Here is a 22,925-nt window from a genome sequence, read left to right on the forward strand (position 1 = left end):
AAAATAATGTTGGCTGAGGCTGCAGGGGTTGTGCGATACCTTCATGGTGTAATAATATGTGCAATATGTCATGTATGGTTGTGATTTGCGACAGTATGTGCTGCTTTGTATATGTTGTTATGTGTTATGTTAAAGAGGGGGTTAGCCTACATGTGTGCAACGTTTGAATCCAACACAAATTTCCGGCACAGGGACAATAAAGTATATTGTATTATTGATATCAAAGGTCTAACGCTGGTGAATCCAGCTTTCTGGAGATTCCCTGCTGCACGACTACTACTACAGTACTTCCATACAGGCAGCAGAACTTAATTTACACAGACAGGCTGAATCTATAGTCTCTCAATTCATGGAATGGGTTTATTATTGAGGATATGCTAGTATGTGTGAGTATGTATGTGTGTGTGTGTGTGTGTGTGTGTGTGTGTGTGTGTGTGTGTGTGTGTGTGTGTGTGTTTAGTATGTGTGAGTATGAGTGTTGTGTTTGGGATGTGGGTGGGGGGTGGTGCATTTCATGTTTAGTTTGTTTTTCTCTTCTTTTTGGCTCTTTCGTTTTGTTGACGTGTTCCAACGTTTTCAGATCAGCTGACTTTGTGATTTGTTGTTATTTTATTTGTTTCTTCTTCTATTTTTTGTTATGGAAATTGTTGTTTTGTTGAATCGATTAATAAATAAAAAATTGATCGCAAAAAAATATTAGTGGAATGGGTTAATTTTTTCTGTTGTAGCCCCACTTCCTTTAATTTAGGCTGGATTTGTATCTAAAAAATCTTGCCTTGTGCATGCTTCAACACAGGGTGAGCAGGTCAGAGTCAAGCAGCCAAGGAAGGAGAACACATGTGGGCAGAAAGCTGGAGTGAAGCGGCCTCAAGCTAGTGAAAGAAGGGAAGAGGAATCTGTTAACGGCCATTTGAAAATAGCACTGGAGAGAATAAAAGGTATCGGCTACAGCTAAGAATGAGCTAGATGCAATGGAGGATGTTATATATATATACAATGTAGAAAGGTGTGGAGGCTGCGAGAGGAGGTGGAAGCAAAGAAAGAAAGTGAAGGACGGGTGCAGGAGAGGCAGCTCAAACAAATCGATGGAGGAAGACATGTGAGGGAGAAGAAAGAACACCAGCAGCACTCAACACCTCTTTAACATTGTCTTGGGGAATGAGGTCAGAAAGAAAGAAGCAGCAGAAGGTAGAACATCACCCACAAAAGTTCACAAATAGAGAGAGGTATATAGCTAGGCTTCTTCCAGACAGAATATTGGATATTTGTCGGTGTGGCGGTTGCTCCCTCTGGTGGTGTCGTGGGTCTAATTCAATCAGACATCTACATGTAGAATGGAAGAAGGGACTACAGCATTAGCTCAGTGTGGCCTTGTGGTTTGAGTGTCCGCCCTGAGACTGGGAGGTTGTGAGTTCGATCCCCGGCCGGGGTCACACCAAAGACTATAAAAATGGACCCATTGATGATTCCCGAGCGCGGCACTGCTGCTGCTCACCGCTCCCCCAGGGGATGGGGTCAAATGCGGAGAACAAATTTCACACACTCAGGTGTGTGACAATCGTTGGGACTTTACCTTTAGCTTGTTTTCGACCACGTGATTCGGATGTCGTCTGCGTGACGTCTGAGGGGCAGCTCTCCCAGAGCTACTGTGGAGCATGGAGGAAAGCAGGTATGCACGAGGGTTGGATGCCGCTCCACGCTGCAGGTATCACCAGAAGATTGCAAAACATATTCACCTCATGTAGAAGAGACAGTCTGGCTTGAGAGACTAACAGGAAGTGTAAACACAATCGCAAGTTCCGATTGTGTTTACACTTCCTGTGACTCATAAACCTAGTCTGACTCATAATGTGAGTCAAACTAGGTTTGACCAGGTGAGTCAGAGTAGTTTGAGCAGGTAAAAACGCTGGCCTTTTGAACAGGAAGTCGTGACACAATGGGTCAAGTGGGCGGGGCTACATAAGGTGAATAGGATATGATCCATATACAATGAAAATAAGCTTGATCACATGGTTTGCAAACAAACGGTCAATCGCCCCGGTCGCCATCTTGACGTGACGTGGAAAACCTCCAAAACAAGCGATAGGAACTATAAATTGTAAACTGTAATATAGAAACAAACTCTGGCCCCTCCCCTGTGATAATATCCTTTAGTATATTGAAATATATTGGTGGGGCAGCATTGCGACATTACAATTTGGACATCGCCCAAGCCTAGGAGGAGTAACCCACTTGACTCTGTGACAAATCTACATACAAGGCACAAGGCAGTTACCCACACAGAGAAACATTTGTAGCAGCCCACCACCATATCAGCAATGACCGCCACAATATACAGTATTCTTTATATTATATAATATATATATATATATTTTCCTACCTGTTGTGTGCCCGCTGCCTAGATGACCAAACATAAGCAGAATGTGTCAGTTAAGTTGAATAACTAAGCGATATGGAAATTGTTAGCCTTCGTATTGCACAACCAGTATTTTAATGATTACAGAGAGCAAGGGGAAAAAACAGTACTTGTCAATGTGAAAATGGCTGTTTATTTTCCTATTTTACCAGCTCGTCGTCACTTTTCCTCTCTATATAGACAAATTCATATGGTAAATTCTCATTAGCTCCTTAGAATCTATATTCCAAACTGGTGGGGTTCATTGAAAAGAGTCAAACAGCTCAGTCGCAGGGAAGAGGAGAATACTTGACTTTGAGCTGACTAGGTTTTGGGGTAACCATTTGGAAACCAACGAAGAATTCTCTGAGAGAATAATTTATGAAATTACACTTTGTTTATTGAGCAGTGAGGAAAGATTCATATCAATAGCAACTCATGTTCATGTCGGTTGAGAACGTCGTTGCTACAGCTGCTTAGTCAACAACAATACTGATGATGAGAATGAATGGTTTGTGCACACTGTATTCACTTTCTTAAATAAATAAAAACTAACAAAAATTGCTTAGGTTATGTTTAGGGTTAGGATTTGGCACAAGGCCTCTGGTGAGGTTAAGACCAGATTTATAATGAACTTTGAGGAAGATTACGAGTTTCCAGCCTTTATACACAGTCATGGGAAGAGTTTGTTGGCTGGTTGCATTTGGTCATGTTTTATGGGAAAACATTTTTCAAAATTGTATCTCACAGTCATAGTAGTTATTTGCTGTGGTGCGACCAAATAAATATTGATGGGCGATCATGCCATAAACAGCGGATAGATACAAAAAGACAAAGAAAACACACAGAAAACGACTTACATCAAGCTTACAGATAAATCTATTTCCAGTCAAGTCAGTTTTTCAGCTTTTATCGGGTCTCTCCAAATCGCCCGTGTCGAAGGCGAACGGCCGATCGTAGCCCATGAGGTGGTTGTAGTCGTGGGGGAAGGCAAACAGGTCCGGGTTGACGAGCAGCCCCGTGCGGCCGGCGTAGAAGGTGGTGAACATCTTGCTGACGTTGGGGATCCTCACCTGGCTCTGGTGGAACACGGTGCTCGTCTCCATCAGCAGAGCGCTGTAGGTGACGGCGGTGTAGGTGTCTCTGTCGGCGCGGTGGTACAGGCGCACCACGTAGCCCCTGGTGACCAGGTGGAGGAGGACGGGCGTGAGGAAGGTGAAGACGCCGATGATGCCGCAGAAGGCCACCTGCAGGGCGGCGCTCTGGATGCCCAGGCCCGTCTGGAAGAGCAGGTAGGGCATCAGGCACAGGCTGAAGCCGCTGCTGCTGTAGGAGAACATCTTCACGCCTGAGAGACGGAGGGAGAGACAGGGAGTGACGAAGAAAGATAAAACCCCAAATCTTTGTTTCTACATAACCAGGGATGTAGCGATATGCTTTTGAGGTATATCGCGATATCAAGCTAGCACGGTTATCATACCGTAACCTTTCCATGTCATAGTGTGCCCAGGATGTTTTGCACAATATGCACGCTGCCACATCCCACTACAGATAAGTTCATAATGGAGGATCCTCGTGTAAACGTTCTCAAATTAGTTTCAGTTTCAGTTCAACAAATCAATATATCTCTTCAAAGCACTTGCTAGTTTGTTTTTTCAATGGGTCATAGTACGTTTAATGAAAAGGGGGAGATGAATACCATGATATTTTGGTAAATACCGTACCGTACCATGACATTTCATATCGTTACATCCCTACTACATACACTGCCCGTCGTTTGGGGACACAACATATTTATTTATTTTAACTATTTTCCACATTTTAGAATAGTCGTAAAGACAGCAAAACTATGAAATAAACACAAAAATGTAATTAGCAAATGCAGTGACCAAGAAAGTGTTAAAAAAGTTTGCCTTGGAAATAAATTCATACATACAGTACATGTAGGCACCAACTTCACTATTTATATTTGTCTTAGATAAGAAAGAAAGAAAGAAAAAGAAAGAAAGAAAGAAAGAAAGAAAGAAAGAAAGAAAGAAAGAAAGAAAGAAAGAAAGAAAGAAAGAAAGAAAGAAAGAAAGAAATACGAGAGTTGGTGGGAAGGTGGTGACGCACCGCGGACGGCGTTGCCGATGTTGCCGGTGTAAACCAGCTCCCCCTTCTCCGCCTGGTTCGACGTGGAGACACAGCGAGAGGACGGACACCGGGAATCCGTCTGATCGGACAAATGGCACACACACACGCACACACACACACACACACACACACACACACACACACACACACACACACGCAGTTTTAGCATGTTACCACACATTAAGTCTTTGATAGTAACTAGATTATGTTACAGAGTAGCCTGTATTAGTGTCCAATCAAATCCCAAATCAAAATGTCGATTAATAAACATCAGGGACTTTTCAATGTAATATCGTTTTACTAGGGTAAAAACTTGGTAAAAAGATCTGGATCATCATGAGTTTGATTTCTACACTAAGTTTCAACTTCAATAAATGCAATCAATCCATACAAATTCAGAAAACAGAATTTAAATTCAGTAGTCTGCTGGAACAAATGTCATCACTTCAGGGTTTTTCCTGGCTCAAAATGAGGCAGAGGTGGAACTAGATACTAATATGTATTATATACATGTATTATATATGTACCGGTATATGTATTATTTTTTTGAGCAGCCTTCTGAGTACTTTTGCATCGTCATATTTCTGAATTTTCTGAATTTGTATATATATATATATATATATATATATATATATATATATATATATATATATATATATATATATATAAAAGATTAAAGAATATTTAACATTAAATTGTCAACACATCGGCGTAATGCTGCAATTAAAAATGACAGAAATCCACCGAGTGCAACGCTTGTTAGAAAATAGTGTTTTCCATGAAAACACCTGTCTAATTCTCTATGCAGGGAAACAAACTGCTTTCAATCTAGTTCAATCACACAAATGTCACAAGCGTCATGTGAGTGCATGGCGAGTGCAAGCTGGAACGGTATTACAAAACAATCCATTGCGAGGAGCGTGACTGACAGCCAGTCATCCAATCACGACAATGCCCTAAGGAGGAGCATAGAGACACTAGGCCACGCCCATCACAGGGGAAAGCTCTCTGTTCACTTCCATCCACACACCAGCGTCATATTCCTAGAATTAAACATAGCTAAAAGCTGTTGTGTGGTGGGCTGCGCAGACAACAAATGTAAAAAATCGCCAGTTAAAGTTTTTTTGTACCCCCGAGGAAAACAAGGAAGCCATTGAGAATTGGCAAGAAGAAAAATGTGGATGTTGCTGTCAATGAAGTAAGTTGGAGTGTTCATCTTCCATATATATGATCTTTGTGTGCAACATGCCGACCTGACCCCGATCTCGACCATGCACGTGACATAGGAGAACGCCAGGATTGGGGTGAGGAGTTTGTGTTTCCCCCTGTTTTGGGCGTGGTTTCTGAATGATGACGCGCTCCGCAGTGTCTCTATGACTGAGTCATCCAATGACAAGTTGTCATTCAGTCATGCTCCTCCTTATGGCATTGTCGTGATTGGATGACTGGCTGTCAATCACGTTCCTCTCACTGGATTTCAGGCGGCTGAGATATTCTGCAAACAGGCCGACGGGACAGGGGCGGAATCTAACAAAGTTTGATGTTGTAGTCTCGCTGTCAGTGTTTCACTAAGTGATTGAGAGGAAATATTTATTTACTATTTTTTATATTCATATGTTTTGATTGAGAAGAGTTAAATACTCTAATTTTAAGTAATTTGTTTTTGTTTGATTACATTGTAGTCTGGCTGTCAGTATGTCACTGCTTAAACTAAGATTTTTCTTTTATCACCATGAAGAGAATCCAAGGAAAAGAGAACTCCTGCACACTGTCTCCACTTGCAAAAAGGTTTATTAACAGAAAGAATAACGTTTCCGTCCAAAGACCTTCATATCTGTCTTCATATCCGAAACGTTATTATTTCTGTTAATAAACTTTTAATACCTTTAATAAACCTAAAGTTATCTTTTTCTTGGATTCAGTCGGGTTTTCCCTCCTCCAACGCACCTGTCGTTTTTAGGTGTGCAGAAGTTTTGCTCCTTCATTATCATGAAGAGATAAATACGTTTGATTACACTGTAGTCTGGCTGTCAGTATTTCACTGTTTAAAACTGACATGGAGGATTTCACTGAGAAGCAGTTAAGAAATAATAAGCGTTTTTTTAAGTTATTTCACTTTTTTTTTATTACATTTATTTAACTGAATATCAATGATTATAATACAAATTCAATTCAGTGTCATACATACAGGTTAGATATTGTAAATTGGCCAATAATATCACTATTAGACAGGTATTAATACCATGTCTTTTTTCTTTATAAAGCAAGGTAAGACTGCAGTATCTTGGGCGTGGGGGGAAAAAGTGACTTGACTTGCCTTAAAGGACTCGACTAGACTCAGCCCTAAGTCTTAATCCGTTTGACTACTCTACTGTACTGTACTGTACTGTACTGTACTGTACTTTGGTGGTTAGGTGGCGCTGTTGGCGCCGCTCACCAAACGTCTGGAAACCGAGACTAGACTCGACTTGACAAAACCTGTGACTTGACTTGCCTAAAACAAAATCACTTGGGACTTGCTTGAGACTTGGACCGAAGTGACTTGGTCCCATGTCTGCCAGCCTGACTCGAGTGACTCCAAGTCATGTGACTCACTCAATTATATGCGAGTCTCTGAACTTCTTCTACCAGACCTGAGGAGTACAGACCAGCAGGCAATACAGTCGATCCCAGAGAAATAGAACTTACCCAGGCTAAAGTTAGCTTAGCTACTAGGGACTACACGTTTACAGTCATTTAGCTTATATTCAATTGAGCGACACGAGGTCATCATGACATAAACAGCCTTTGTACGAGTAAGGAAAGAGAAGGTGTGGGTTCACAGTTAAATAGCGTTACCTTGCTCAGGTGGAGAAACGACCTTCTGACAGCATGCAGCCGGTGTTGGTTCACTGTTGCTGCTCTGAAACAAGCCGCGGAAAACGGCTTTCCGTGCCGCGCGGCTGTGATGTGGATGTGGGAGACAACGCACGGACGTATCCTGCTTATCATCTTTAGAGGAAACATCATGCTTATGTTAGTTAGTTAGTTAGTAGGGGAGCGATCTGATCCTGACAACCCAAACAACCACCACCACAAGCTCGAAAGCAATAACTTCCGCCTCCGTCTTCTTCGTCGTGTGAATTTACTGCGGGGAGTTACTTCTCATACGGTCTGCTGCCCTCCGCAGGTAAGGAAGAGCTAAAGCAACTCATATAATGGGATACTACTGTAACTTCTATATCGATTTTTTTCCAGCTACCGTACATTAGGCTTAACATTACATTACAATGCAGATTAGCCTCCCACATGCTACTGGATCTTATACTATAGTGAGTAAGGCATCAGTGGAATTATGCAAATGCTGCAGCTGTTTTGAGTGAAGATGATGGATCACAAAAAAATACATATATATATTTGAATGAACATGTGGATACTCTCACTAGAGCAAGGGCCCCGCCCATGGTCCCTGTCTGTGCGCCTTATATAGACTTAGCCTATATTTAGACGGGCCCTAAACAGGTTGCTGTTCCTATAACAGCCCTTCACATTTACCAGCAGAACCTGCGAACATGGCTGTACAAATATAATTAATCTATTAGTGACAAAGTGGAGGAATGACAGAATGAGGAGGAATGACAAAAACTGCAAGGACACATTTGTACTCACTTGGGCAAATTCATGAGGAGTGCACACAATAGCAGGGTCTTTACTTATCCAGCAGATGGCAGCACACCACTACAAAACAGGTGAATTGGAGTTCTTACCACTGATCCAGTGCAGTAGGCCTACTTAACCCAAACAATATAGATTGGCCTAGTAGTTGTTAGATGCTCAAAACTAAAAGCAACTAAATGTATTGTAATTCATTTATGTTTGAATTTGTCTTTGAATTTGTGTTTGAATTTGTGAGTGGTGCAGCTGGCTTTACACACACATGTGTTCACACACATGTACACACTATGAGATGACACATTTGTTGATGGGGGATTTGGCAATATGGATGATTTATTTATTTATTTATTTATGTAAGTGTCATGCACTCAAGGTGCCCAACCCCCATGGGTTTACAAGACACATGCACAATAAAACCCCACACATTTACAGCATTTAAAATGTCAAAGAAAACATTTTAAATACAAGTCACAAGACAGCAATGGGCAGGACAGTAATACAAAACAATACATCAGTTTCTAAATAAGAGGTTCTGTCTCTGCTCCCATGCTTGACATATACAATTTGCATTGAGGAAGATTCCTTTTTTGAAACATAGCTCAAGTTTCTCATACTCGTCCAACTCGAAGAAGTCACCATAACATAGAAAACATTTTATTAAAGAGTATAGAGTCCCTTGTGTCATCATAAGCAGTGCAGTTGAATAGGAAGTGAATCTCATTTTCAATTTCAGGTAACTCACAAAGTAAACGGAGTCTGTCTTCTTCAGGGGTAGTATTAAACCTACCAGTTTCAAGTGCTACGGGACGAGTTCCAGATCGTAACTGAGCACACAGATATGTCCTTTATAAGACAATACGTTCTTCGTTTTGGTTTATGCCATAGGTCAACAGACCATTTTTCTTTATACAGAGTAAACATATCACTCATAGACTCTCAGGTGTCACAAAGTAACCTGTTATGAAAGATAAATAATAACTCGTTCAGAACAAGAAGGGATTTCACTTCATTTGTCCAGGGGTGACCATGGGCGAGATCCCAATTCAATATATATTTTAGTGAGTCTCTGATCAGACATTGTCACCAATCTATTCCAGAGTCGCAGTATTTGACCTTTTGACCTTTTTCTGTTATTTGACCTTTGGTTTGTATAGTACTACTGGACCAAAATTAAATACAAAATAATTATTCTCCCTTGAAGTGTGTCTAAAATGTACGATTTGTGTTTTTGTCTTGATTCACCATAAGTCTCCATTTCCAGCACCAATCTGCAACAATGTTCAACATGATCTGCAGGTCATTTTCATGCTCAGCAAGTAAGACTAGGTCATCTGCGTACAATAATAAGCCCACAGTCTGGTCATCAACTTTGATTTCTTTGTTGGATGCCTTAATTTGAAGAGCTAAATCATTAACAAAAATGGAAAATAAAGTTGGAGACATGACATCTCCTTGATTCACGCCAAATTGTTGAGGGAACCATCCCGTGGAATATTCGTTAACCTGGACACAAGCTACAACAGGTGTTTGATAAAGAAACTTAATGGCATTTATCATGATACAGGTTGATGGTCTACCTGCCGGGCATTGCTGCCTGACGCACCTCCACCAGTGCCTTTTGTGCTGGTGTGCTCCTATGAACACCATAGCTCAAATAGAACATTAAACAGCCATGGTGACTTCAATACCTCATTACTGATACAAAAGGAGTCTCTTGCGCGTCAGCCCCTCCGCAAAAGGAGGTCGGTGCTCTCAGGACAGGACAGTATTATGACAAAAGTTCAATGGACAAACCAAAGAGGATCCTGGAGCACACGATTCACTGGAAAATTGCTTTATTCAATGACTAACGTTTCGACGCCTGCTGCGTCTTCATCAGAGTCAAACAGGGTGACAAGGAAAACAACTTGCTTTAAAAAGCCTCCCCAATACACATCGCAGTCCGTCATTGGCTGCTAAGGATGGGAGGTGCCCAAACCCAGTGAGCCAATAGCACTCAAACAGCACAGTTAAGTAGGCTATAATGGCCAGCCACATTTATAAATAACAATATAATATAAGCCATATAATAGAAATAGAATAGAAATACATAGGCACAAATAACAATTTCTCCCAAAGGAAAGGTACAGGTTATAAATAACAAGAGAGGCTTAGTTCCTCGTTTAGACCATTTGGTTCAACAGTATTTAGGCTGTGAATCCAAAATGCTTCTCTTCTTAACAGTTTATTGACAGTGTCGCCTCCTCTCTGTGAGGGAGACACATGCTCAATACCCCAGAATTTCAGTGTGGCAGCAGAGCCATGCTGGGCCTGAGCATAATGTCTCGCTATTGCATAGTCCATGTTGTGGTTGCGGATTGCAGCCTTGTGTTCAGCAATACGGGCTTTTAATGCCCGTTTGGTCTGTCCGACATAGACCATCCCGCACGGACACTTCAGAATATAAACCACATGTGTGGTGCTGCAGTTTATGAATGAGTTGATTTTATACTTTTTACCAGTCCGTGGGTGAGAAAATTGTTTGGTGTCGGCGGAGTTGGAACAGTGGGTACAGTGACCACATCTGTAAAAACCAGAGGGAGGGGCGGGTAACCACGTAGGCTTAGGGGGGGGTGTCATGGTACTGTGAACCAGTCTGTCTCTTATTGACCGAGATCTCCTGAAAGAAATTAACGGAGGCTCTAAACACAGTGACTTGAGTGCAGGGTCGCTCTGTAGAACGTGCCAGTGTTTGTTGATGGTGTGTTTGATCTCTCCACCGATTGGAGAGAACTCCGTGGAGAAACAGAGGCGTGGTGCGGACGAGCCAGAGCGCCTGGATTTCTCAAGGAGGCGGGCTCTCGGGGTGCGCACTGCCCTTTGATAGGCTGCCTCGATAACTGTCTCCGCGTAGCCCCTGTCCAGGAAGCGTTTCCTCATCTCAACTGTTTTGTCCATGAATTCTTGGTCTGTGCTGCAGTTTCTCTTCAGTCTGAGAAACTGGCCAGTGGGAATGTTGTTGATGAGTCGCCTGGGATGATGGCTGTCAGCTCTCAGTAGAGTGTTCCTACTAAGAGGTTTCCTGTAGATGGTAGTGTCTACACCCCCGTGTCCGTTTTTGTAAATGGTTAGATCCAGGAAATTTATATTTTTATTGGAGTGTTCCATTGTAAAACGAAAGTGTTGTGTGGTGGAGTTAATGTATTCCATGAAATCATTGAGTTCGCCAGTGGTACCAGTCCAAATAAACAAAATGTCATCAATGTACCTTTTCCAGAGTTTAATTTTAGGGAGAAATTGGTTATTGGCTGAATTGTGGATGAATATCTCCTCCCAGAACCCCATAGTCAGACAGGCATATGACGGCAAAACACCCTGTTTGACTCTGATGAAGACGCAGCAGGCGTCGAAACGTTAGTCATTGAATAAAGCAATTTTCCAGTGAATCGTGTGCTCCAGGATCCTCTTTGGTTTGTCCATTGAACTTTTGACCTCATTACTGATATCATCAATTCTGGTAGCTTTTTTCAATTTACATTTAACTATTGCGTTTCTTACCTCATCCATAGAGAAATTTGCATTTAAATACTTATATGGACTGGTTTACATGGTGATTCTTTGAGAGGCTAAGATAATAATACAAAGAAGACAAGGAAGAAAAATACACTTTGTATTGTGCTATTATTGAGTTGAGTTGAGTGCAAGTGTAACACCCAATTCGACACAGACAGCATACTTGGAAAATAAATGAAAGCAAGTAGGCCTAATAACAAGAAGACAGTATCAAAAGAATAGGGTGGGTAGGAAGGAACAAACAATAGGATAAAAGGGAATTCATAAAAGCAAGCTTAAAAAAAGAAGTTGAAGAAGTTATTTCAAAAATGATTGTGGTTTTTATCGATCTAAAACCAAGAAGCCCACTCATAGTCTTAAGGGGCTAGATTAAAAGGTGTGGAGCCAGACATAATAACCAGGATTTAATCATGATCAGCAACATCTTAAAATCAACTGTAAATCTAACAGGAAACCAGTGATAAGATGATAGAAAATCGTGTGGTTTGATTACTACAAAATGTGAGCGGGCACATTTTTGGAAATGGTTCTCAAGTGAAGGAAGCATGAGTGCAATGATTGGTTGTAAATCGTTCAGCAGCGTGGCTACTGTGTTACATCGCTGGCGTAACCCCGGTGACCTGGCTAAGTTCCCACACAGGCCTTCCTTCTGTCATGGCCACCTAATCATCCCTCATTAGTTAAATGACACATTCAGTCCTCAACTCTCCACCGTTATAGCTGATGAGTATTTTGGCACATACTGGCTGCCTGGCTGCATCACCCAGGTGGGTGCTTCTACAGAGCGCTTCATGGATGAGTTCAAATCACAGTGGGAGTGAGTCAGTGGTCTGGTGGGAACCAGAGCTATTTCTGTTTAACCCCTAGTAACCTCTCTGCTGCCTGAGGTCATCTCAGGTCACTGCCTGTGCTGCTTTATCTATGTTTGTCAGCTGTGAGTCTGTGAGTCAGTGTCCTATAGAAACCTTGTATCTCTGTTTGTCAGCTGTGATTCAGTGTCCTACCTTGTCCTCCCTAGAAGTTGCCCTTACACCTTTTCAGGAATTGAGAAAAACAATGTTGATAACATGGCTTTACTGTGATACAATGTAATGTATATTAAGCTGCATACAGTATATATATATATATATATATATATATATATATACATACATATATATCCCAAAAACCTACAATCCTCTGCAGAAAAATGATGAATATTAAGAATATTAATGTTTGTTTATTAACTCATTGAGTGCCAGCCACTTTTGGAAAACGGATGCTCCCAGTGCCAGCCCTTTCAGAGCGTTTTCAGTGATTTCTCGAGGCCCACAGAATATTGTGTGATATTACTATGTAAACACCGAACACGCACAAAGAACGATGAGACTCTATTGTATCATCAGCAAAAAAAAGTTTATTGATATCATTTTCCGTTCTTTAGTTATCAGCAGTAGAAGATAGGTTGTTTTCACCAAAAACAGACGTTTCGAACTAGAAGCTGAGATAATGAGCCTTTTGTGAAATGAAGCATTTCAAGCACATCACTGACTCTGAAGCTAATATTTTCTGATGTAGTGACGTGGTGTAGTTGTGTGGTGCCCTGCGTGCCCCACCCCCCTCAACTGCAAACTCCTCCTCCGTGGGAGTGTCTCTGGTGGCTCTGCTCGAATCTCTGCTACCTGCGTCAGGCGACGAATCTCTGCATGGAGCTGGGAGAAACTCACCCCCACACCAACACACATCCTGCATGCCGGCGGAGCTGGGAGAAACTCATCCCCACACTAACACACAGCCTAACACGCACCCAGCGTCTATTTTCGGAGCGCTCCGTTTTTGTGCGCCGGCTCCCAGCGCGACCCCCGAAAAGCCAAACCGGACTGCTGAGAATGGTTTGGCCCTTCGGCGTCGGGTGCTGCTTTTCTGGCAGCTAATCGTGTGGAGAAACTATGCAGCAGAGACAGAGGGGCTCAGTTGTGGGAGCGGATTGACTGCTGTTCGCAGCTAACGTTAGCTCCAGCCAGAGCAATCTATACGGCTCTGGCTCCAGCATCGGTTTCCGTTTCATCACGGGGCTTCTTCTGCTGTTTTTCCTCACCTTTCTCTAATCTGGAGAGCACTGTCGCCACCTAATGGGTCCGTAAAATAGCTTGTACACCTTCAACATCCACCATATTTTTACAGGAGATGCATCAGGCTTTGATCCACGTCCCACCGTCAAAAAACGCAATTGACGTCTTTAGACGTCATTGGCACTCTACATTACTATTTGAATTGACGTCTTTAGACGTCATTGGCAATCAATGAGTTAACTGGCCCCTGGCCCCTGTCATTTTGCAAAAGTGGCCACCGGGCAAAGCGTGTCCTGTAGAAACCTTGTCCTCCCTAGAAGTTGCCCTGACACCTTTTCAGGAATTGAGAAAAACAATTTTGATAACGTGGCTTTAGTGTCATACAATGTAATGTATATTAGGCTGCATACAGTATATATGCATATATATATATATATATATATATATATATATATATATATATATATATATATATATATATATATATATATATATATATATATATTGTTACTTTGATGAAATTCTACTCAAGTAGAAGTAAAATTAGTAGCTCATTTTAAATGTACTCAGAGTTAAATTTACTTAGTTACTTTTTTGTGGGCGGCGACAGGGGGGTTATGTAATCTCAAACTAGGTTCTTTTTCTCATTTTCTTCAAGTTCATCCTCAAATTCAACCAAATCCCATGTTTTATTTCTGCTCGGGTTCCCAAACTTTTCAGACGAAGTACCGCTACCAAAGCAAATTTCCCAGGGACCACTTCCACTGCGGATACCATTGCCCCCCCGGCCTATAAAAATAAGATTTGCTGATTTAACCATGCAATAGCATTAGAAAGGCTAAGTAACAGCATAAGGCTACACACACATTGAAAATGTTTTCTTTCACTCGCCCAAATGTAGCCTAACTCTGGAGTGTTGTTTAGCCACCTTCCTGATGTTGTGTTATCACTCGGGTCCCAGACAACTGAGCTCCCACAGGCCACGCCCACAGGCCACGCCCACAGGCATTCTGTGGTGAGACTTCAAAGTAAAGCAGCTCTGCATATAAAACGGAACACAAAACAGCCCAGAGGCGTATCATTTCCATTGCTGTGTGTGTGTGTGTGTGTGCGTGCGCGCGTGCGTGCGTGCGTGCGTGCGTGCGTGTGTGTGTGGGCATGTCTGTGTGTGTGTTTTAATGTGCAGTTTCAATGTAATTAAACTGTTTGCAAGAACCTCATGGTAGATTGAAGAAAAGGAAGAAGGAAAGAATGCAACATGAAAACGAAGCCACCCAGGATGCTTTATTGTGTTAAAAGCAGGGTGTGTTGTTGATGTCATGTGGAGGCACACCTGTCTGGAGTGTTGGCAGGTATGTGTGGAGGTTGGGGCATTAGGTCAGAGGTCAGACTCAGTTCAGGGCGCATATTGCTTTTATCTTCCTATTTCTTCCTTTTCTAACCTCGTAACTACTTTAAGACATTTGGGTCAGATTTAGAGGCATTCACTCATCTCTTTATTTTAATCATAAAATAAAAACATTTTGATTTGGTTTGCTGACAAAGAATGAACACTTGAAAAGTACATCGTTTGGAAGATAATCTGAATGGGAGATGAGTGTATTAGCATTGTTTCCTTAGCCATATTTATTTATTTGGTTAGTTGCTGTCTGGTGATTGGTTGATTGATTGATTGATTGATTGATTGATTGATTGATTGATTGATTGATTTGGATATTTGGTCATTTGTCTACCTGTTTCTCTTTGCTTGCTTGCTTGTTTTTGCTTATGTTTGTTTGCCTATTTCTTCACTCGTAGTCTGTTCGCAGGATATCCCAAAAAGTTGACAACAGATTTGCACAAAACTTGGTATGAAGGATGGTTATGGGCCCAGGATGAACAGATTCATTTCTCATGTTGTTTGGCCAAAACCAAAAGAGGGTGTGGTCATAGTGCTGGGCGTGGCATATCACCAAAACGTGGTTGTTACACATGGCAGAAGTGAAGTCTGCTCTCTGAGCACATTTTGGTCATTGTTACACATTGGGACACTGCTAGTCCCTACACAAGAGGTCGTGTCTCATTCCTGTAAAACACAGAAGAAACGCAACATGAATTATCAACAAACAACAGAAACCGTGTGCTTGAAGTCACTGAGTAGAATGGTGTGGTGTGCGGGTGAGAGGGTATTGGGGCTCACGCGCTCCCAATACAATTCTAACGCCATCTTCTTCTTCTTCTTCTTCCTTGGGGTTTTATTATGGTGGTTGGCATGCATTACCGCCACCTAATGAATTTCTACATAGCACAAATTATTACGTCAATAAAAATGATCCCACTGATGACATCATCAGTGATGCCATAAATCCCACTGATGACATCATCGGTGATGTCATGAATTCACTCACACACACACACACACACACACACACACAAATTCACGAGGGAGAGGGAGAGAGACTGAGGAGAGGAGGAGGAGAGGGAGGGAGAGAGAGGGAGGCGAGACTGATAGAGAGAGAGAGAGGGGGAGAGAGACTGAGGGAGAGAGAGGGAGACATTTTGTGTGCGTGCCAATAGGGCAGGCAAGGAGCAGCCGAACTGCGGGCAAGGCAGAGCAGTGGCCGTTTCTGTCTGTCCCAGTGATGTCATAAATCCCACTGATGACATCATCAGGGATGTCATAAATCCCAGTGATGACATCATCAGTGATACCATAAATCCCACTGATGACATAATCAGTGATGTCATAAATCCCACTGATGACATCAGTGATGTCATAAATCCCACTGATGACATCATCAATGATGTCATACATTCACACACACACACACACACACACACACACACACACACACACACACACACACACACACAAAGTCACGAGAGAGACTGAGGGAGAGAGGAGAGGGAGAGGAGGAGAGGAAGGGAGAGAGAGAGAGGGGGAGAGAGACTGAGGGAGAGAGAGAGGGAGACATTGTGCCACACAGCAGCCGAGCTGTGAATGCGAGCTGCTGGACAGGCGAGCCCGTGCAGCGGGCGAGCCTAGGAATCGAGTGCGCATAGCCTGGTTGCCTAGTTCACCAAATTATCCATACTGTGACCCAAGCCAATGATCTAGGTCGGTGGAACGCCTCATTCAGTGTTTTAGTTACAGTAGGTCGTCTCCTGAAATGTCCCCAATGTTCAACAACTTCCTGGCAGTGTCTTGATCCTCTCCGACTTGCTTTCTATCTCCAGAGCAGTTTATCACCATCGCCATGAAAGCCAAAAAGGCTTTCTTGTCGACACAGAACTTGTCTTCAGATTCATCGCTCTTCTTCTTTTTCTGGGTTCCTTTTGTACTTTAACCATCTCTCGTTTCCCCTCCATACTTTTTAACGACCTCAGCAAGATAAGATATGACTTTCTTTTCTCTGATTTTACTCACTTTTACCTGTCCAATCCTTTTTGGGCACTGTGCTGATCCTGCATGACGCATCATGCAGCCCCTCACAATGCAGCTATTTAACCTGCTCTTTACAATCCTCCATTCCACAATCATCTCTCCCACACCAACAACATATTTGATCTCCTCTGCACACTGCAGCTACATGCCCATGTTGTTGACAATAAAAAACACCTGAGAGGCGCCCTCTCAAACGGCCTCACCCTGTCGCTCACACCATCAAGGAGCACTCGTTCAGGAACCCCTGCTTTCAAAGTCAAACACACAGACACACGATTCTCCTTCTTACCTTCTCTAAATCTTCTCATCCTTCTTGCCTCAGACACACCTACATCCTCTAATGTCTCCGCATCAACATCAAGTGGCACACCACTTACAACTCCTTTTTTCATCGGCTCTCTTCCAAGTGCGAAACACTCCACCCTACAATAATTATACTTTCGATGACTTTCATGGGCTTACATATATATATATATATATATATATATATATATATATATATATATATATATATATATATATATATATATATATATATATCCTACAATCCGCTACAGAAAAATGAATATGATTAATGTTTGTTTATTATTATTATTATGAAAAACTTGAGTTGTGTTTTAAGAAAGGCACTTTCTTTATTGGAAACTTTATTTCCCAGGCATGGGAGCTAAGGCAGAATGTTCTGTTCAGAAAGTGATGTAATGATTTTTTTTGCTGCCGTGGTGTTATGGTGTGATTTAGTTGTATTACTGCGGCGTCGGCGTATGTTGTACTGTATAATGTATACTTTGTGTGTCAAAAATCAATCAATCAATCAATCAATCAATCAAATATATATAATATTCATTACAATATGTCACTGGATAGAACTGTGGAGTCTGTAGTGAAAGTGAACCTGTCATTACTGAAGCCACATCTGGTTTGACCCTTAGTAACCTCCACAGTTGTAGGTAACCTCAGGTCAGGCTCTGCATGTCATTACCGTCTGTTGACAGCAGAGGCAGACACACATCGAGGGGTGACGACCAGAGAGTGACATTTGACCAACTTTATTCAATGTTTAATATGAAGACTTATAACCATGTGGATGAGAATATGACAAATATTTTGACATTCATTGGAAACATATTTTTCTATCTCTTTTATGCGGAAGGAAGTCATCAAGGTCAAAAGGGGCTTAAGTGCACATACGCCCTTTTGGCCCCAAATAGGCTACTGTAGTTCACTGTGTTCAGGGTTAGGTCTTTTGGTTTTGGATTCATAACTCTGGATTAGAATTCACATGTGCCTGCTTGACAGTAGAAAGAGCTTGTCAAGAGCGTTTATTTGATATATAATATATATATATTTGGTATATATCGCCCAAATGTCACTTACGCCTGGTTCTCACCCCTTGGTAGATACAAGATACAGTATACACGTTTTCTGTCAATCTACAAATTAAATGGCTTGGATGGGAAATTATGAGTTTGTACTCTATTAGCATGCTATTTCTAGTTTTTCACCCCCAACCTCTGGGTATGCTGTCCAGACTTACAATCTAATTTAGACAGAAATCAATGACAACTCTCAAACAATAATTCATAACATTCATTGTTATTGATTTGACATAAAATAAAACTAGGACACAGAACACTTCTATTTGGAGGGACTCTCTCTCTCTCTCTCTCTCTCTCTCTCTATCTATCTAATATTTCCTGTGTTATGAGTCACCTCTCTGTCTAACGCCACAGTCTGAATTAGAAGAATGAATGTAGTTTTGTGCAAGCCAGTCCCCGGATCAGCTGCCCATGTGATCAGTTGCCTTTGTCTGGAATGGGACAGGATCAGCGGCCTCTGTGATCAGCTGCCTCGGTCTGGACTGGAGGTAACTGGAGGTCACTGTGGGTTATTGCTGGTCACTGAGGGCACTGTGGGTTGTTGGTCACTGAGCGCAATATATCATATCACACAAATGCCAAGTATCGCAATATTTTATTATATAAATTGTCAAATGCAAGCAACATTTATGATCAGTCTGTCCGCTTCATAATCCAATTTTGCTGCAATGAAAATGATGGAAGTCAGATTAACAGACTGGGAAACTTTATCTCATTCGATAAAACAGATGTTGACAAAGTTTTTCCCTTTGACATACTTTGCAGTTGGAAAAAAAATGCAATAAATCACTATTTCTTATCATAAATATTTTTTTATTCGCAATAATATTGTATCGTGACTTAATTAAGTACCATTATGGTAGTGTGAGGACTGTGATGTGATTCCCAAGATTATTGCTCTCATAGAATAAATTAAGGCAGCTACAATCAGCATCCAGAGAGCTCAGGTCACATTCATTGAGACAACATACTATATTCTTTAATAAATTAAAGTTTGCTAGTAGTCAATTGCATTGTTGTTACTTCCTATGTAATTAATGTATGTATGTAGCATGTTTGCTAATGTCGCCATATGGCTATTTGAAAACAGCCAATCAACCTGGGAGCCACACAGCTGAAATCACCTTCAAAACTGATCATTTTGGTATTTACAGAATCTCCAGGCTGTTTGATCTTCAACAGACATTCTCCACAATGTGTGGTGTCGCGAGCTACAAAGTAACCACTATTAATGTCCTCTGGTTACAGAGAGAAGCTCAAGTGCAGTTCATTTCAGTTCACTCCGGGTGAGTTGGCATTAGGCTACATTCCCTCTCTCCTTTTCTTCAGGTCTCCAAATCTCACTATCTGTCTGTCTGTCTGTCTGTCTGTCTGTCTGTCTGTCTGTCTGTCTGTCTGTCTGTCTGTCTGTCTGTCTGTCTGTTTCTACCCCCTTAAAACAGCAAACACATGCACCCACTCTCAAGTTGATTTATCTGTGCTGGGCTTCACACAGCTGTGCCTCTACAGGATAACTGTTATCAGATTCAATATACTGTATATCAGTGAGTGTACATGTTCAGAAACTGGATGTGTTAAATATGGTATCATATAGCAAACAGTATAGTACAATGGTTTTCAAAGTGGTGGTCGGGGCCCCATGGGGGGCAATCAGTGGGCACTAGGGGACCCCTCAACAAATTAATGGAAATGCGGACAAAACTTTATTTGTTAATACTACAGTATAATAAATAAAGACTATAGTGTTTTTTTATTATATTTTATAATTATATTTCGTGTAGTGTTAACAAATATAATTGAATCCTTTCCTTCCACATAAAAATCATATTTGCCATGCCCATCTGGCTAATTGCTTGCTAGTCGTCATCACATTCGTTGTCATTTCCCTCTGGTGTGGGTAATACAGTATTAGTGACTCTGGAACAATATGATTATAATCGAAAACAGAAAAGAAAACATTTGAGATACAAATGTATTTATTAGGTTGATTATGTTAATAAAAGTCAGGAAATATATTCTGAGGTTGTATGGAAGTGATTTCTGACATTTTAAATAGTATTGTCAATGGGTGTTTAAAGACCGTGGGCAAAGGCTAATGCTATTTTGGCCAGCCTTGGCATGGACAAGTTAGGGGAACCCCTGGGATAGTACACTCACTGCTGCATTTTTATATCATAAAAGTGTTGTGAAAAGAATGACACATGCTAGCTTCAGGAACATACAGTATAAATGGGCGTCACGCGTCAGATGCCCCAATCTTCAAAAACAGCAGTAGTCATATTATTTTTCTAAAGTGCACTGACGTTCTTATTGACTATCATTAACCTGGGCCCCTGTATTGGCCCCTGTGTATTTGTGCATGTGCCAGTGTTTGTGTGTCTATGGACACTTTGCACTAGAGCGAGCGATTGCGTCAGATCACACAGAGAGTACAAATGAATTGATTTATTATCCATCTGTGGACATAACATGCATGTACGTCGTCAATCACATTAAAATCACATTGGAAAAACAAAACAAAAAAAACAACATTGGAAAAGCACACAGAGCATGGATTGCTTAGCTGCTAGGAGTGAAATAAACGTAAATCTCTCATGTATTTTTTTTACAATCATTCCGTAACTTATGTTAAAAGTGCTGTTTTTTGCATGCTGTCTATCTTCAGGAGAATCAGGTAGTCGGCCGCGGTAGCCTATTCCTACTTTTCAAATGACTTAATATTTTAATTCTATACAGAACAAGCAGTGAAAATGAGGACCACGTAGTTTACTCAGCGGAAATATCACATTGACGTGTGCCAAATGATGTCAAATGGTGCCAGTCTCTCCCTTCTAAATTGCTTCAGAAACATGCCAAGGCACAGTCTTCCCATTTAGGGAGATACAACTTATCTCCCTGGCATGCAAGGCAGCAATGATAGATAGTGAGGGGAGTTGCTCACCGATATTTGAAGGTAGGGACTATCACAGTTCAATGACAACGACCTGTTGAGAGAGAGAGAGAGAGGGCAAACTACAAGGCCGTTGTCTGTAGATTAAGCTCCAATTGGAAGCTGTATCTTCCACTACAAGGTGAAGCCAATAAAACCGTCCTGATTACAATCATACATCCACAACAATTGATAAAGACTTTCACAGGCCTCCACACTTCTGCCTCACAAAATAATCAGCCTGCAGGTAATGGCGCACGCGACACAATGGGTGAGCCGAGGTGGTGGTTATGCAGAATTTCTGTTGGATTGTCCTACGTAGCCTACATGTAGTGTGCATTATGGGACGAGAACATACAGGATGCGTGTAAACATCAACACCTTCCGTGCATCCCTGGTAGATAAACGCCGTTAGCATTAGCATTAGCAAATGACAAATTGTCTCAGCTCTAAAGCAGCTGTGGTTCTCAACCCTTTTCCGACGCGTGGCCCACTTGAAAATCTCAAAAATGACCGTAAACAGTACCGAGGCCAAATAATGCGTCCTCAAAGGAGCTGTCCATTAGCACCACACAGAAATCAGAAACCCAAAGTGAGTGGCTGTCTGCAATAGACTAATTAATGAATGACTGATTACAAATTAAATAACTGTATCATTCAACAATGTTTTGCCAATGATTTGGCGGGCCACTTGCAGTACCTTTGTAGACCACAGGTTGGGAATGACTGCTAAAGTTAAATTAGGGCTATATTGGACCCAAAGGCGAGCATGGAGATTAATTTCACATGTTCAAATGCTTCATCAGACACAGTCGCCACAAAATGTTCCTTGTTGCACCTTTTAATAAAGCATCTGAAATGAATCTGAGTGTTGAAGTCCTACAGTGAAGTTATAGCATAGGACACTGTGCAACAAATATTATATACAGCTCATTCTATTTACATTATGCAAGTGCAACACAAATATACAGCTCAGTCTATTTACATATGCAAGTGCAACACAAATATACAGGTCAGTCTATTTACATATGCAAGTGCAACACAAATATACAGCTTAGTCTATTTACATATGCAAGTGCAACACAAATATACAGCTCAGTCTATTTACATTATGCAAGTGCAACACAAATATACAGCTCAGTCTATTTACATATTGTATAATACAGCAAGGCATCATCATTTAGCATGTTATGTGTTAAATATACACTAGCTACACTACTGTATGTACAAGCAGGGACCACTGTAAAGAAACCGGCTCAGGTCAGTATCCTTCGGAGAAGAACGATTGAGGTCCTTTGCTCCACTAAGAGCTAAGAGCAAAAAACAAAAAACAAAAAAAACGTGTGAAATGTCCTATGGTCTCTTGTGATTCTGAATATAGCTGAATCGCTTCTTTTTTTTTACA

The 22,925-nt window shown here is 41.4% G+C and overlaps 1 protein-coding gene across 1 annotated transcript; it reads right to left on the minus strand.

Annotated features, from left to right (window-relative positions):
* Positions 1-2,694: 2,694 nt before the first annotated feature.
* tmem70 (transmembrane protein 70) lies at positions 2,695-7,580 on the minus strand. The gene is made up of 3 exons (XM_083653601.1): positions 7,370-7,580; positions 4,511-4,610; positions 2,695-3,743 (listed from the first exon to the last, which is right to left on the minus strand). Exons 1-3 carry the CDS (start codon positions 7,538-7,540, stop codon positions 3,298-3,300), a joined length of 717 nt encoding a protein of 238 aa, XP_083509727.1. The 5' UTR covers positions 7,541-7,580; the 3' UTR covers positions 2,695-3,297.
* Positions 7,581-22,925: the final 15,345 nt, after the last annotated feature.

This window comes from Poromitra crassiceps (assembly GCF_964638095.1).
Source record: "Poromitra crassiceps genome assembly, chromosome: 17".
NCBI classification, from domain to species: Eukaryota; Metazoa; Chordata; class Actinopteri; order Beryciformes; family Melamphaidae; genus Poromitra; species Poromitra crassiceps.

Bases quoted from the DNA above. Each gene is read 5' to 3' on its own strand.
- tmem70 (XM_083653601.1), bottom strand. From the start codon at position 7,540: ATGATGTTTCCTCTAAAGATGATAAGCAGGATACGTCCGTGCGTTGTC. The intron at 4,611-7,369 runs GTAACGCTATTT...TTGTCCGATCAG, and splicing joins CGTTTCTCCACCTGAGCAAG to ACGGATTCCCGGTGTCCGTC. The intron at 3,744-4,510 runs GTGCGTCACCAC...TCCGTCTCTCAG, and splicing joins CATCGGCAACGCCGTCCGCG to GCGTGAAGATGTTCTCCTAC.